General features: G+C 28.7%; 3 protein-coding genes and 1 long non-coding RNA gene across 7 annotated transcripts in view; 1 reads left to right on the forward strand and 3 right to left on the reverse strand.

The window, feature by feature from the left end:
* Window positions 1-3, reverse strand: part of LOC127067626 (uncharacterized) — a 101,256-nt gene extending 101,253 nt beyond the window's left edge. Inside the window, exon 1 of the long non-coding RNA XR_007782686.1 lies at window positions 1-3. This exon is cut by the window's left edge and continues 140 nt beyond it. This is a non-coding gene — a long non-coding RNA (uncharacterized LOC127067626).
* Window positions 1-3,973, forward strand: part of LOC127067613 (facilitated trehalose transporter Tret1) — a 9,583-nt gene extending 5,610 nt beyond the window's left edge. Inside the window, exons 1-2 of one of the 2 annotated variants that reach the window (XM_051002761.1) lie at window positions 959-1,717; window positions 1,915-3,973. In XM_051002761.1, the coding sequence (XP_050858718.1) occupies window positions 1,664-1,717; window positions 1,915-3,366 (1,506 nt within the window). In that variant the 5' untranslated portion in view covers window positions 959-1,663 and the 3' untranslated portion in view covers window positions 3,367-3,973. Of the gene's footprint in view, window positions 1-958; window positions 1,718-1,914 lie in introns of those variants that run through there. The other variant, XM_051002762.1, reaches the window with a different exon arrangement.
* Window positions 3,974-4,415: 442 nt separating this feature from the next.
* LOC127067612 (cytochrome P450 4C1-like) lies at window positions 4,416-8,091 on the reverse strand. Its single transcript, XM_051002760.1, has 13 exons — window positions 7,879-8,091; window positions 7,110-7,268; window positions 6,890-6,999; window positions 6,676-6,766; window positions 6,411-6,602; window positions 6,246-6,339; window positions 6,060-6,162; window positions 5,858-5,966; window positions 5,661-5,776; window positions 5,515-5,583; window positions 5,246-5,414; window positions 4,977-5,156; window positions 4,416-4,892 (listed from the first exon to the last, which is right to left on the reverse strand). The coding sequence occupies exons 2-13, from the start codon at window positions 7,261-7,263 to the stop codon at window positions 4,732-4,734; spliced, it is 1,548 nt and encodes a 515-aa protein (XP_050858717.1). The 5' UTR covers window positions 7,264-7,268; window positions 7,879-8,091; the 3' UTR covers window positions 4,416-4,731.
* A 2,908-nt stretch (window positions 8,092-10,999) lies between these two features.
* On the reverse strand, window positions 11,000-14,569 carry LOC127067611 (cytochrome P450 4C1-like). Of its 3 annotated transcripts, none has more exons than XM_051002758.1 (13): window positions 14,323-14,569; window positions 13,609-13,767; window positions 13,390-13,499; window positions 13,163-13,253; window positions 12,898-13,089; window positions 12,733-12,826; window positions 12,547-12,664; window positions 12,354-12,459; window positions 12,159-12,274; window positions 12,020-12,088; window positions 11,760-11,925; window positions 11,501-11,680; window positions 11,000-11,436 (listed from the first exon to the last, which is right to left on the reverse strand). In XM_051002758.1, exons 2-13 carry the CDS (start codon window positions 13,760-13,762, stop codon window positions 11,276-11,278), a joined length of 1,557 nt encoding a protein of 518 aa, XP_050858715.1. In that variant the 5' UTR covers window positions 13,763-13,767; window positions 14,323-14,569; the 3' UTR covers window positions 11,000-11,275. The 3 variants fall into 3 exon arrangements, with proteins under 3 accessions (XP_050858715.1, XP_050858716.1, XP_050858713.1); XM_051002759.1 differs by having other exon boundaries at window positions 12,547-12,649; window positions 14,323-14,568; XM_051002756.1 differs by having other exon boundaries at window positions 12,345-12,459; window positions 14,323-14,568.
* Window positions 14,570-16,901: the final 2,332 nt, after the last annotated feature.

The following is a 16,901-nucleotide window of genomic DNA, read 5'->3' on the forward strand; positions in this document are numbered from 1 at the left end:
ATAAATTACACATATATAAATTACACAAATATAAATTACACATATAAAAAAACAATACTTAAGAAATAACGAGCCTTAAATTATAATCGAACTTGATTTACGATAAAATAGAGTAAAAATTTGCAGGGAACTCCAGCGCCACGGTTCAGTGATCCTTCGAAGCTTCTTTGGCTACAGTCGAATGAGAAAGAGTTAGAGAGGGAGAGAGTTTTCGTGAATTTTAGTTCACCCGCATTTGCAAATAAATTTTACGCCGTAGCTATCGATTTCCGCCAGGAATTGGGACAATCGACTCTCTCTCTCTTTCTCTCTCTCTCTCTCTCTCTCTCTCTCTCTCTCTTTCTCTTTCTCTCTTTCTCTCTTTCTCTCTTTCTCTTTCTCTCTCTCTCCCTCTCACTCTTTCTTTCTCTCTCTCTCTCTCTCTCTTTCGCTCTCTCGAGACAACATTTAACAGCCTTATACCAAACGCATCCTACCTTCGAAGAAGAGTGATAGAAGGATATCGACTTTCGGAAAATAAAAGTCTGCTTGATTCGATGAAAAACGGAAAATGGATTCGAAACTTCCTTCTTTTTTTAAACAAGTTCGAAACTTAAAAAGAAGAAAAAAGGAAACATGTCAAAAGACGAGTTAAGTTTTATAATGATATATGATCCTGTGATGCAATCTTCTTTAATTTATCAAGGTCAATTAGGAAGAAAAAAAGAAAGAGAGAAAAGAGTTGAGGTAAAACATTTAACTTTGCACCTATTTAATTTTTTTTTTCCTTTTTCTTTTTCTTCTGTTTTTCTTCTTCTTCTTCTTTTTCTTGAATATTTATTTAGAATTTTGCAACAATTTCCTTCTATATCATTCTTGGTAGAAAGTATTTGAAAGATAAATGAACGTATATATATATATATATTATTTGTTTTCGTACGCGATCCTCGCAAATAAAAAAGTTACAAAAGAATAAACAATTCAGTTCTATGAAAATGATGGAAAACGAAATCGCACTGAGTTTTGTTGCTTGGAATTCGCTCGCAATTAACAACAGCGCCATCTTTGATTGCAAATAAAGATTGCCTTTTTATCGACGATCAGTCGATATTTTACGTCACAACGCGATATGATGGAATATTTTAAATTTGCTGGTTTTATTTTACCATCGACAAAACTTAATATTCGCATATGTACTCAGAAAAATACACTATTATCGAATAATAATGTTACTTCAAATTGTTATTTAATCGTTAAATGAAACTCTTTTCGAAGACAGTTGTGTTTTTCTGAAATATTGAATTGCACTACCTTATCGATCAACGATATTAAAGATCGTTTCTCGATAGAGCAAAAGTAACAAGTTCTTTATTTACAATATTTCTTGTGAATGATATTGTATTGTGTCAGAATCGTAGTATGCTACGTCGACTTATGCGATATTATAATCTTCATAGATTAGATTATTATTACTCGAAAATAGTACAAAATATTTAATTAGCTTATGCAACGTACAAAGCTATTTGCATTGTCGAAAATAATAGTCTTTTTCATGTTATGAGATAATAGAAAGAATATTACAAAGAATATTGCTACGTTTGATTATATTCGAAGTTTAGTGATTGTTGGGGGCTTAAAATTTTTATTGATTTTCATAGTAATTTGTTAAAATACTACAATCAAAATGATTGAAGAAAATGTTTACGAATCAGAACCAAATGTGTCTGATTACACTCAGGTTTGTATTTTTTAAATAATAAAAATCATTTTTATTATATATTATATTATAATATTGTTATTGAATAGGATATTAATGGCCATGTTACGTAGCCTGATCTCTGCTTGATATTTATATTGTGTTGATTTATGGTTAGAGTTTATTAATATATACTGTCATTTAATAGGTATCTAATAAAATATTTCTTTATTTTTTAGGCAAGTGACAAAACACCATTACTACAAAATACTCAAAGCAATATGGCAGAAAAAACAGGAATTTCTCAAGAAACCCTTGTTTCCCAAGCTGGGCAAACAATTAAAGCAAAAAGGCTTCCTCAATACATCGCAAGTTTAGCAGCTACATTAGGAGCAGTGGCAGCAGGAATGACATTAGGATGGACTTCACCAGCTGGAAAAGATGGTGTCAATTTAGCAGCTACATATGATTTCTCTATTACTGCAGAAGAGTTTTCATGGATCGGAGCGTTCACGCCACTTGGCGCTGCAGTAGTGTGTATACCGATTGGTATTCTTTCGGATATAATAGGAAGAAGGATTTCTATGTTAATACTCACAGTTCCTTTTACAATTGGCTGGCTATGTATTATCTTTGCTGATTCTGTAACTATGTTTTATATTGGAAGGTTCATTACAGGTCTTAGCGGTGGAGCTTTTTGTGTGACAGCTCCAATGTATACCGCAGAAATAGCTGAAAGTGCAATTCGTGGAAGTGTGGGTTCATATTTTCAGTTACTTCTCTCTGTAGGTATTCTACTAGCTTACCTTCTAGGTACCTGTGTAGATATGTTTTATCTATCCATTATATCTGCGACTGTGCCATTAATCTTTTGTGTAATATTCTTCTTCATGCCTGAAACTCCTACATATTATTTAATGAAGGAAAATGAAGATGCTGCTAGAGCAAGTTATATTCGACTTCGTGGAAATCAATATAATGTAGAACCAGAATTAACTGTACAAAAAGAGGCACTAGAAGAATCTAGAAGAAACAAAGTATCTTTTCTAACAGCATTGAAATCAAAAGCTTGTATTAAAGCTATAATAATATCGTATGGCCTTATGTTATTTCAACAATTGAGCGGAGTAAATGCTATTATATTTTATGTTGGTTCTATATTTTCGTCAGCAGGTGGTTCTCTTAAACCTGATGTAGCTAGTATCATAGTAGGTGCAATGCAAGTAGGTGCAGTATTTGTTAGTACATTGATAGTTGATCGTTTAGGTAGAAGATTATTGCTTTCAGTATCTATTGTTGCTATGTTTTTATGTACCCTCATACTTGGTATTTACTTCTATCTTACGACAGTAACAGATACAAGTAATATAGGCTGGTTACCTCTTTTATCTGTTTGCGTTTTTATCATTTTATTTTCACTTGGATTTGGTCCTCTTCCATGGATGATGATTGGAGAACTTTTTGCTCCAGAAATCAAAGGTATTGCTGGCAGTAGCGCTTGCTTATTGAATTGGTTAATGGCATTTATTGTCACCAAAATTTATTCTAATTTAAACAATGCTTTACAATCTTATGGTACATTTTGGTTATTTTCACTGATTTGTGGTATTGGTATCGCCTTTGTCCTATTGTTGGTTCCAGAAACAAAAGGAAAGACATTAGAACAAATCCAACGTGAATTAAATACATAGTTAGATATTAGAAGAAATCTCTAATATGTAAAATACACTTTTATGTAAGAGATTAAACGTTTCCATATTGCAAGACTGATTCTTTTATAAATTTTGAAAGTCTGTAATATGTTTTAGACGAATATATGTATATATATATATATATATATATATATATATATATATATATATGTGTGTGTGTGTGTATATGTATATATATATAATATTATTTATAATAAAAGAGATATATTCTGTACCATTTATAATCGTTTAAATAAACGTATAAGATATTTAACATTATCAACTCTTTTATTCAAAATTGTATAATATATATTGCTATGATTATAATTGTAATTAATATTTAAACGAAATTAATTTTTAAAATGTCTTTCAAAATTCCTGCCATTAAATAATTATGAGTTCGATCGAAGCAGAAAATCTTTGATACTAATATTTAATATATATCCACTGAAAATTTAGTGTTTAAAATTTTATGTATTTGTAAGGATATAAATTAATTCTATCTTTATTTGGACAAATAGCAAATCTGCCGAGCATTTAGAAGCGTATTTTTAAGATCATGTAAGGAATACTATTTTTCGTATAAATCTATATATATTCATGTGAATATTTTTCTGTTTTTATTTATCCATTATGATATGAGATAAATTACAATGAATAAATGAATTGAATAAGTAAATCTTACAAAAATTTATTAATACGTTCTAACATATTACAAATCACTATATAACATATTACATATCACAAATCATTTATCATAATTCTTGTTCTAAATTGCTAATAAGAATATCTGTAGAGCATGAATTTTAATGATCGATAGATCATTGAAACAATTTTATTTTTATAAAAAATTATTGTGAAAACAATATAAAGGAAAAAAATAAAAAGAGTAACACTTTCACTCACGATTATATTTGCGTTTCTTCATAACGATATATAAATAATTGTATGAGAGAAATAAACTAAAAAGAAAAGAGAGAGGAACAGATCGGAATGACAGAGTGCAATAACGAAACGAATCAATGAGAAATAAAAGGAAAATAAACGAGTTTCACAAAAATGTCTATTATAATTAATTCGTTTAAATACATCGTAGTAATATTAATAAAATAGTTTGATTTTCGCAGAACTAATTTAAATGTTGGCAAAGGTAAATTTCAAAATTTCGATTATTCGTCTTAAAGTAAATGAGATTAGAAATAAAATTTATTAATTAAAATTTATCTTAAGTGTATCATTTTAATATTTAAATACATACGGATAAAATAAAAATCTTACATTAAACAATCATAAATAAATCACGAACAGTTGTAATTTCGATTTATTTCATTTTGAAGAAAATAGAAACGTGCAAATAAGATAAAACTATTTTATCGGTATAAATTTAACACGAAATGGTTTGAGCAAGCTCAAAGTAAGGTCTGCCATTATTTTAATATCATCAAATTGATCCACTGGTTCCAAATAAAAGTTATGCAAGATGTAAGCTACTATTAGTTTAAGCTCGAGCATTGCAAATCTTTGACCTACGAAAAGAAAGACGATATTGCTGAAAACAAATATACAATTGTTTCGATCTATTTCTCTTATTTCTTCAAGCAATATTTTACCAATACAGTTTCTCGGTCCAGCACTAAACGGGATATACGAGTAAGGATTACGTCCTTTTATTTTTTCTGGTAAGAATCTATCGGGATCGAAAACTTCGGGATTAGGCCAATATTCTGGATTTCTGTGAATACTATAGATGTTTATGTAACAAATCGAACCAGCTGGGAGTAAATAATTTTCTAAAAATTAATATGTTTTAATATGTTTCATCATTTAAATGAAATAACTAAAAAAGAAAGTATATCTGAGGTATAAATATATCGCATACTTAGTTGCAAATCCTGTGTCAAATGACGAAATATACTATGAACACTCGGATACAAACGAAGTGATTCTTTTAAACATCTTTCCAAATATGAAAATTCTTGAAGAACTGAGATCGTCAGTTCATAATCATTTTGTTGCATAATTGTATCCACTTCGTTTCTTATACGTTCCTACGTATGAATAGATGATTAATTATTTATTAGAGATATCAAACGCATCTATCAAGATATCGATCAATGCTTTATTAAGCTTTTGCATTGAAAACATTACCTGAACATCCTTGTGTTTTGCAAAAAGGCCCAGAGCATAGCACAATGCCACTGCCGTAGTGTCGTGACCCTACGAAGATTATTTTTGTAAATAATTTTTTTCACTTTTTCTTATTACTCAAAGTAGATTAGCATAATAGGATTTACTTCAAACATAAAAGTATCGACTTCTTCTCGGATCCCTTCCTCATCGATTTGATTTCCATTCAGAAAAGCATCTATAAGTAGATCAAGCAGAGCAAGTCTGTTCTTGAACATTGAATCTATTATGGGAAAACTCAATTGATAATTTTATCTAGATTATAATTCATTAACGCTATTAAACAATTAGAATACTATTTTACTATTGTTCTCAGGTATTTCAGAAAAAATGTTATTCTCATTCATTTCTTCAAGATTATATAAATATTTCCTGTTGGTCTGTTCGTGAAAACGTATCCTTTCTGTAATTATCTAAACAAAGAGAAACAATTTCAAAAATCTAAACGATTTAATTTCATTAAGGATAAAATAATTTGCGCATTCAATAGATTAACTTTTTATTACCTTTTTCGAAAAACTGTGCAAAGTTTTCAATAGTTTCTTTTGTAATCGGCCAACTGACGAAAGCGAAAATATAATGTCAGGATAATACCAAGGTCTGACAAATCTGATAAACGATGAACTTTTTTTAGATATAATTCCTATTACCGGACAATCGAATTTATTCCTAATGAAAGAATTATTAATTACCTATAAGCCACGGTTTTGCCGAATTCATGAATCGCATCACGATATTCAGATTCTAATTCGCCCTTCCCTTTCAAAGAAATACCCATGGCGGTTTCTACAAATGAACATTTGTAAATCACTTTTCTTTGATAATGATCAATGAGCAAAGAAAGCTAAACCACTAACCGCATATTATATTTAAGGTATGTTGACTGATAAATTTTTGTAAATCTTTAACTACAGAAGCTCCTTTGCTTTCCTCTTTTAAGGACGTTACAAGATACCGTGCCTCCTTGTTTAAAATGGCAACGAAATGTTTCAGGATATTGAAGTGGAAGGCAGGTGTCAATATCTTCCGACGTGTTTGCCATTTCTCACCTATCAAATGAAACTCGAAACGTTAAATATTATCAAGCACGTCAAGAAAATTTATATTTGTCTAAACAATTACCTCCACTGGTTAACAATCCAGTAGATAGCCAAGGTTTCAAGCATTTATAAGGCATTCCTTTCTCAATATATTTAGTGCTCCTCATAAGTACCTACGATGAAATTATATATATCTTCTCTTTTCCATAAGATTATACTTATGATTAACGTTTAAAAAAAAAAAAAAAGTGTTTTAAAAAAAAAACATACTCTGTTTTTGTCTCATGATCATTTACCTCAATATCAACCGGATGAAGTAGATGTATTGAACAAAAAAAGAAGCTCCATATTTTGTAAATTGGATAAAATTTTTTATCGACTTTCCAAAGTTTTTCAAGTTGACGTTCTAAAGTATTAATAAAATATTTTGTGTTAAGCGAAAATTTCATGGAGTAGAAAGTATCTCAAATCAAAAGACAATTCGTGTGCACGAATTTTACATTCGATTGAGTTTACCATTGTCAACTTGGAAACGATGTATATTTCCTATTATGGGATATGCCTTTGGTTCTGGAATTCTACTAAGAATTCTTCCCTTTCTTCCATATCTTATAAAACAGTGCAATACGAATAAAAATAGGATTGGACTTAATAAGATTGTAAGGAACATAATATCTGTAGAAAAAGAGAAATTAATTGTATAAATTTTATCAAAATACAATTGTATGCAAGTATAAAAAAACAGCTATTGCTTACATGTATTTTCATACTTAAATATAAAAAGCAATTAAAGAATATAATTGTCTTAATGATCAATTCAAAGATATTCAACAACAGATAAATACAATACTTTAAGATCACGTTATTGTGATATTTGGATCTTCCTTTTATTTTTCAATAAAAGTTATAAAGATGTAAATAATTTTCAAATATCTGTTATAGATTTGACAGGAAAATGTAAAAATGAGATGAGTAAATGTTTAGAAGAACATGTTCAAAATGTATCATAATTTTTTGATATCGAAAAACGTTTTATCTTAATAAACGTAAAATACATATATGTAATTTTGTACTCGATCGTAAAATTTTATGAAAGAAACTTGATGAATATAAGTATTAAAATCAATGAAACGTTTTAAAATGCATGAAACAAATCGATTTCTTTTATTCGTTTGATTTATTGACAAAAACACACGTTCACATGTAAGCAATATTAATAATTACTTATAAAAATATATCACCAAAATGTTGAAAAAGATAATTATTTTACACGTACGATACTTACATGATTCGCACTAACTGTAGCTTCTCGAAAATAAAAACGTTCAAAACAAGCCTCGTTGGATCACTAAATCGTTGTATCATGAACTGAATAACTCTTCGTAAAAAATAATATAATATTAAAAGAACATTGTCCTTATATATTATTACAACCGTCCTTATATATTAATGTCCTTATATATTAATTAAAAGTATCCGTTAAAATTTATAATTGATAGTACGTTCGAATAATGCTGAATTTATATATTTAAATGGCGAAAATTTCCACTTTTGATAAATTGGTATTCTTATATCTATCTTTATATCGGATGAACTTTGCTTACTTTAATTTTTTTATTTACATTAATCTAATAAAAAACACGATAAACTATCTTTATCGTGCATTCTTTACGAATATTGCTAATGTACTTTTGTAATAAACTCAATTTCCGAAGGTCTTTAAGACATTGGACATTGATAAGAATTAGAAAGATTATCTTTCAAACCCGCATTAAAATACGTGAGCAGCTATGAATTAATTTATAAATAATATATAAAAACAGTATATGTAGATATATGCAAGATGTCGTTAATTAAAAATTCAATTTCTTTTAATCCAATGAAATGGTAAATATAATAACAGTGATAACTCGAGTGACCTACGCGTTGTCAGGTTTTTCATATCCTTGCAAAAGATGAAGACGTTCTCTCTTATTTTTAACTGTGAACATTAAACGACGATAAATACAGTCTGACGGACGAAGTCGAAATTTTTTTAGTTATTTCAATTTTTTCTATTTACTCTTTTTCCAAAAATATTTATTGGTGATTCGCATTACTGTAAATTCATAGGACATAAGTTCATGAAACGTATATGTAAATTTTTTCGAATCATTATCGATCGGTAGTATTAATGTTAATTTTGATCTTACAATTTTTTATTTTACATAACATTTCTTTTTTTCTCAGTTCTTTCATTTCAGAAATTCGTCCGATCGTTTGTATAAATCTTTTAGAACGAGAATAAATATAGTAAAGTATATTTATGCTTTGTCAAATTTCTTTTATCGCAATCCTTTTTTCTCAAAAATATCTTTTCTCTCTTTCTTTCTGTAATCTTCGAAGAAGTCAGCTTAAAAAGAGAATGACTCATATCACGCGATGATACATTCAAGCATAAGAACGTTTGTATCCTTTATTTTTCCAACATTGTGTCATATAAACTTTCTCTATCTTGCAGAATGAATAGATCTTTCGAAATACGTTAATATTTTTAAAATACAGTATTAGAAATAAATAAAAAATATAGATTACGATTAAGGCTAATGACCCTTTCGTATATAATTTAATATTTATCAAACACAATATAGAAACATCACTTATAATATAGACATAATAGATATGATATATATATATATATATATATATATGTATGTATGTATGTATGTATGTATGTATGTATGTATGTATGTATGTATGTATATATTTGATTCAGATTTTCTTTTTTTTATCAGAACCATTATTATTTTAAATGGACAACAATTATTTTATAAATATTATTAATTATTGATTCGATTATAATTATAAACAAACATTTAATTATTAATTAACTATATTTATTAAAACTTTAATTTTCTATATAGTATCACGATAAAAAATAAAAAGAAAGATAGATAGATAGAGAGAGAGAGAGAGAGAGAGAGAGAGAAAGTAGAGATAGAAATAGAGAAAATTATTTACTCGACATTTATTTTTGACCAAGTTAATTTTGTCTACGTCATTTTTTCCGTTTTTTCTGTTTATTTTCTCTTTTACTCGATTCGATAGAAACAAGCAATTTAATCAATGAACCTCGTGTTATCTTTTTATAACTTTTATATTAACTGAGACGCACAACGCGACTGTCTACATAGACGATGATAGTAGATGTAAATATTGCAAAATGGAATTATCTTAATACGGTGATCACTTATTCATCAAAATAATTGATCATCTATACTCTCACGCATTAATTGATAAACTCACAATGTTGAAAAGAGTCGATCGATACAATCCGCGTTTATTTTAAATAAGAATAAGTTAAGCGCAATCTTTCATTTTTTTTACAAATTTAATATAATTAATATAATACATAAATAAATGAAACCAAAGTGTATCTGATATGGAAGTAAATATTACATACTTATTTACAAATATTGCATCATATGATAAAATATAAGGTGAATATAAAATATGGATACAAACGAAATGATTCTTTCAAACATCTCTCCAAAATTCTTGAAGCATTGAGATTGATTATTATTTTCTTGCATACACGTGTTCACTTGAAGAATGAAAGATAAACCAACTAATAAGAATGCAAATATAAAGTCGAGATAGAACCAAGGTTTTATTAATCTAATAAACGATAAATCTTTCTTCAGATATAATTCGTATTATCGAACAATCGAATTTATTCCTAATGAAAGAATTATTAGTTACCTATAAGCGAAAATTTTGTTGAAATCACGAACTGCATCGCGATATTTAGATTCTAATTTGCTCTTCTCCTTCAAATCCGTCAAAGGTACTCATGACGATTTTTATAATTGATTATTTGTAAATTATTTTTCTTTGAAAAAAACTCAAAGAAAGGTATATCACTAACCGCGTATTATGTTGATAAATTCTTGTAGATCTTTGACTACAGCAGCTCCTGTCTCTTTTAAGGACGTTACAAGATATCGTACAACCTCGTTGTTGAAAATGACAACGAAATGTTTCAGGATATTGAAATGGAAGACAGGTGTTCAATAAATTTATCGATAAATGTAGATATAGGAAGAATTTTCTATATACTTTTTAACGATATTTATTTCTGATTAATTAAGAACATAACTCTCCTATTCCGAGCATAGAAAAACAGTATCAAGAGGATGAATAACGAACATAAAAATATTAGAGAACAAAGAATATAATGATTCTTCTATGTCGGTATAGTTTAACAATGTATATTGACTAATAAATAATATTAATAAAATAGACCAACGATTGAATATTCCGATAGGACAGGAAATACGAATAAATAAATATTTTATTATTACGTTTTCTATTAATTATACTATATAAAAAATGTTTGCCTTGCAACAAAGTATATAATATACACATACATTTGATGTAGCAATTTATATAAAATTCAAATTATTTACAATTATTTATAACTATTTAAAATGAAAGAGCTTGTATAACTATTAAAATGAGACTTGAAAATAATAATTAGCACGCGTTCGCGCAGTACTTTCGAATTTTTCCTATAGACATCTTAGACAAAGACTCCTATATCGATTCTAAACGATATAAAAAAATCCTTCTCTTGTATCTCCTGGTTGATTACCAAGAAAAATATTGAACAAATGTTGGAGAATATAAAATATGGAAAGATACTATTTTATAGGTATAAATTTGACACGGAGTGGGTTAATTGAATGCAGTGTAAAATCAGCATTCATTTTTACGTCATCAAGATCATCCACTGGTTCCAAATAAAAGTTATACAATATGTATGCTACTATTACTTTAATTTCAAGCATGGCAAATCTCTGACCTACAACAAGAGATATGATACAATTATTTAAATTCCTTTTTTTATACCTACGTGCAATATTTACCGATACAGTTTCTTGGTCCAGCACTAAAGGGTATATATGAATAAGGATGACGTTCTTTTATTTTTTCTGGTAAGAATCTATCGGGATCGAAAACTTCGGGATTAGGCCAATATTTGGGATTTCTGTGAATACTGTAGATGTTTATGTGACAAATCGAACCAGCTGGGAGTAAATAATTTTCTGAAAATGAACAAATAATTAGCCGTTTGATTTAAGTGATGAAACGAAAATGTATCTGACGTATAAGTATATTGTATACTTAGTTGCAAATCTTGCATCAAATGACGAAATATAAGATGAACACTTGGATACAAACGAAGTGATTCTTTCAAACATCTCTCCAAATATGGAAATTCTTGAAGCATCGAAATTGTCAGATTATAATTTTCTTGCATAACCGGCTTCACTTCGTCTCTTATACGTTCCTACGCATGAACATATGATTAATTATCCATTGTAAATATCAGATGCATCTCTTATCGATCAATGTATTATTAATCTTTGCGATGAAAAAATTACCTGGACATCTTTGTGTTTTGCAAAAAGGCTCAAAATAAAGCACAACGCCGATGCCGTAGTGTCGTGACCCTTGGAAAATTATTTCTCCATTTTTACTAATTATTCAAAATTCAAAATATATTAATATATTAGAACTTACCTCAAACATGAAAGTATCGACTTCTTCTCGAATGCCTTCCTCGTCGATTTGATTTCCGTTCAAAGAACTGGCTATAAGTAGATCAAGCAGAGCAAGTCTGTTCTTGAACATCAAATCTATTATGGAAAAACTCAATTGATAATTTTATCACGATTATAATTACTTATCAGTAAAAGATTGAAATACTTTTATTACGATTCTCGGTTCCTTCACAAGAGCCATCATCCTCATCTATTCCTTCAAAGTTATGTAAATATTTCCCGTTAGTTCCTTCGTGAAAACGTATTCTTTCCGCAATTATCTAAACGAAGAGAAACAATTTCAAAAATCTAAACGATTTAATTTCATTAAGAATAAAATAATTTGCGCATTGAATAGAGTAACATACCTTTTTCGAAAAACTGTGCAAAATTTTCAATTGTTTCCTTTGTAATCGACCAACTGACGAAAGTGAAAATATAATGTCAGGATAATACCAAGGTCTGACAAATCTGATAAACGATGAACTTTTTTTAGATATAATTTCTATTACCGGACAATCGAATTTATTCCTAATAAAAGAATTATTAATTACCTATAAGCCACGGTTTTGCTAAAAATACGAACCGCATTACGATACTTAGATTCTAATTCGCCCTTCCCCTTCAAAGAGGTACCCATTGCAGTTTCTACAAATGAGCATTTGTAAATCACTTTTCTTTGATAATGATCAATGAGCAAAGAAAGCTAAACCACTAACCGCATATTATATTTAGGGTATGTTGAGTGATAAATTCTTGTAAATCTTTAACTACAGCAGCTCCTTTCCCTTCCTCTTTTAAGGACGTTACAAGATACCGTGTCTCGTTGTTAAAAGTGACAACGAAATGTTTCAGGATATTGAAGTGGAAGGCAGGTGTCAATATCTTCCGACGCATTTGCCATTTTTCAGCTGTCAAATGGAACTCAAAACGTTAAATATTATTAAACACTTTAAGAGCATTTATATTTGATCTAATTATTACCTGAACTGGTTAGCAATCCATTAAATAGCCAAGGTTTCAAGAAGTGATAAACTAATCCTTTTTCAATATGTTTACTGCTTCTCATAAGTACCTATAATCAAATTATATATATTTGTCTCTTTTCCTTAAGATTATATCAACGATTATTTAACGTTTGAAACGTGTAAGAGAGGGAGAAAGAGAAAAAGATACGAAGTGGGCTGTGCTTTTGCATCCTAATTATTTACCTCAGTATCATCCGGATGAAGCAAAATTATTCCGAAATAACATAAGAACCAAAGTTTGTAAAATGGATAATATTGTCTATTCACTTCCCAAAGTTTTGAAAGGAGATCTTCTAAAATATAAATAATATAGTTTGTGTTAAGTAAAAACTACAATCAAATCAATAGGAAGAATCACAAGTTAAAAGATAATTCGTGTGAATGAGTTTCGAAAGAACTTACCATTAGGAACTTGAAACTCAAATAAATTTCCTATTATGGGAAATGATGTAGGTCCTGGAATTTTACTACAAATTCTTCCTGTTCTACTATATCTTAAAAAGCAATGCAATAGAAGCAAAAATAAAATGAAACCCAATAAGATCGTGAAGAACATTATATCTGTGGAAAAAGCGATATTAATTCCGAATATATAATTGTATACAAAGTTGAAAAAAACATATATTGCTTATATATATTTATAATGTGTAATTGTAAAAAGCCATTAACGAATATAATTATCTTACTGATATGCAAACAGATAAATACGATACTTTAATATTCGCATAATGCAATATTTAGAAATTTTTTTTGTTTCTCGATAAAAGTTATAAATACATAAATAATGTTCTCATGTCTGCCATAGATTTAACAATCAAATGCAAAAATAAAAAAAATGCAAATTTAGAATTTTAGCACGATCGTATAATTTTAAGGAATAAATTTTACTAATTAGTTTACTTAAATTAAGAGTATTATTTCAATTATCTTGCGTATTTATTAATGATCGATATAACTACTACAATCAATGAAACATTTAAAAATGCATAAATTAAATCATTTTTTTATCCCTTTAAATTATTAACGAACACCCTCACTTATATAAGCTATATTAAAGATTACTTGTGACAATATATAACAATAAAATGAAGCAAAATAATTAAAGAGCGTACTTACATTTTTACAATTTTTGTAGTCTCTCGAAAATAAAATTGTTCATCGATTTCCAAAAAAAGTTTCGTTAGGTCGCTGTAACGATCGTGCGAAACTCGAATTAAAAAGCAATTAACTCCTAAGAATTAGTAAAGAATTCTGATGGAATATTACTTTCTTATACTGATAAATGCATATAATAAAATGCACATATTAAAATCTAGATTTTTATAATATATGATTTATAAAAAAAATTAATCGATTCACTATTATGAAAGTCGATCATATACTGGAAGTGCGGAAACTTCCACTCTTCTTTAAATAATATTTTCTTATCATTATCACTCTGTCAATTTCGTAAACAAGTGAATATTTATAAATACATTAACTATATAATAAATCTTCATGAACGATAATTTTTATAAATTTGTATTAATGTTTGTAATGAAAGATATCTTATATATGACTAAGAAATAGGTCAAACTTCGATTAGATTGATATTTTTTTCCTCACGTATTCAAAACATGCATATCGCAGAATTATTTTATAAATATAAGTGATGAAGTAGCTCAAGATTTGTTTTGATTAAAATTCGGAAATATAAAAACGGAAATATAAACATACATAATAATTTATAAAATTTAATTCAATGAAGGGAGAAAAAAAAGTGAATGAAAAATGTAGAAATAGAAAGAAAAAGAAACCTACATTTTATTTGACTTTTCTCTTTGGCGAAATCATTTTACCATTTTTTCTTGTTTTCATTTTTCTATTTCTTTTTTCTCTCGTTTAACTCGATTGAATCGAACAATCGAATCAATGGAACTCGTATTATTTACTTAGTATCGTATTCGTTTTTATTCTCTTCTACTCTATTTTCATATTATATAAGCTATACAACGCTACAATTAACATATTTTATTTATAATTTCATTACGATAATTAGTATCTCTAATGCATTATATTTTAATATCGTAAAACAAATGCACACACATTTGAACTATCGTGAAGCGCTATCAGAATTTATAATTTTATCCTTATCAAAATAACTTCTGTACTCTATATATTACAAACTCTTATGCCATTTTATCGAAAAGCAAAACTTGCTCGTATAAGCAAATTGTGCTTTTTATCGTTATTTGATTAGAATATATTTTATTCCTATTCCATCTAGGGATTCAAAAGAACACATTTGTTAATCGGATATGTAATAAGAACAGAAAAGAGGATGCGTCGGTCCCAATAGTGTAGAGTAAAAAAATTATACTCAATAGTGTATAATGAAAAAAGATAGACATTCAAACCATTTCTCCATTCGCATTTGATCGTGATACGTAACTGCACCCAGAATAAATATGAAAATCTTAAAACCGTGTGACTCAGATTCTATTCTGTGAATATGAAGGACGTTAAAGATAGATAGATGGGTGGAAATTTTCATCCTGGAAACTTTCTCATCTGCAAAAATAACATTCACCGAATAGAAATCTTTGTCATGCTGTATACCTGCCTAGAAGAAATATGGTTTCAAATAATGCAGGCAGATGATCCCACAAAGTCATTGTCCATATTTGCAGCTGTCCTATCCTTGACTAACTTTCTCTTTTGAAAATCTCAGAAGATGGATTTAGCCATTAATCGATCAAATAAGGACCATTTTAGAAATCTAAACCACGCCTTCGTTGTTCCGAGAGTAGGGAGTTGTTGACCGTACAAAGTTATTATATAAACGACTTGGCCCATGGAGTTCGCAGTGTTGTAAGAAATACTCCGTGGATCTCAACACTCGCCTACATTTACAATGTGAACCTAACACTATACGGACTCGCTTAGAGTTATTACAGCTAGTCACGAAATTGATTAGACTTAAAATAATTCTAACGTCTAGACTTATCTGGACTTTTTATAGTCGACCATGGAATCATTGCTGCTTACTGTGTTGCTAAAACAGAGTTATACTTGGAAATAAGAACCTGTTGGACTGGACTCATCAACATTCGTTGAACTTTCAATAGTTCTTCTAATCGAATCCAAAGGAACTTTTTAACGATGAAGAAGCAATCTAAGAAGTCGTGTTATCGTTCATCACGATAATGCAAGTCTTGCTATTTCCTACAGCTATAATTATAAAGATAACAATAGACGGACTTAGATCGATACTTTCTACGTTTTTGAATCATATTACTCAAGCATCATGACCAAGCAGAAAATCTGATCAAATGACTGATATCTAACAACCACCGATCTTTTAATCCATTCACCGATTTCAAAACCATCCACCAATCTGTAAGTCACCCATCAATATCTTGTTATTTTCAAAAAACGGAAGGTCTTCAAACATCGATGTTATGATGAAACAACGATTGGTTATATTTCTACGAGGAAAAAACTCAAAGTGTATTGATATTATCGGTATTTATCCATTATGCAACAATAACGAAAAAAGGACTACAGTTGTGATTTGTGCGAGTCGTCTTTTCTCAAAATATTTTTCAAAAGATCCGTAGGATGTCAGCTTTTGAAGATCGTCCTGTACGCTTCCAATGAATGAGTTCTGGGTTCATTGTTGGCCTGCATTTCTTCACTCGTTTCTGATTCAATAG

Source organism: Vespula vulgaris, chromosome 11, assembly GCF_905475345.1.
Source record: "Vespula vulgaris chromosome 11, iyVesVulg1.1, whole genome shotgun sequence".
In the NCBI taxonomy this organism is placed as follows: domain Eukaryota; kingdom Metazoa; phylum Arthropoda; class Insecta; order Hymenoptera; family Vespidae; genus Vespula; species Vespula vulgaris.

Coding starts and splice junctions, on each gene's coding strand:
- LOC127067611 (XM_051002756.1), bottom strand. CDS start 13,762: ATGTTCTTCACGATCTTATTGGGTTTCATTTTATTTTTGCTTCTATTG. Junction 12,665..12,732: donor AGCAAAACCGTGGCTTATAG/GTAATTAATAAT, acceptor ATCTAAAAAAAG/TTCATCGTTTATCAGATTTG. Junction 12,089..12,158: donor TCGATACTTTCATGTTTGAG/GTAAGTTCTAAT, acceptor TAATTTTCCAAG/GGTCACGACACTACGGCATC.
- LOC127067612 (XM_051002760.1), bottom strand. CDS start 7,263: ATGTTCCTTACAATCTTATTAAGTCCAATCCTATTTTTATTCGTATTG. Junction 7,000..7,109: donor TCGTTTCCAAGTTGACAATG/GTAAACTCAATC, acceptor TTAATACTTTAG/AACGTCAACTTGAAAAACTT. Junction 6,767..6,889: donor TTCATCCGGTTGATATTGAG/GTAAATGATCAT, acceptor ATTTCATCGTAG/GTACTTATGAGGAGCACTAA.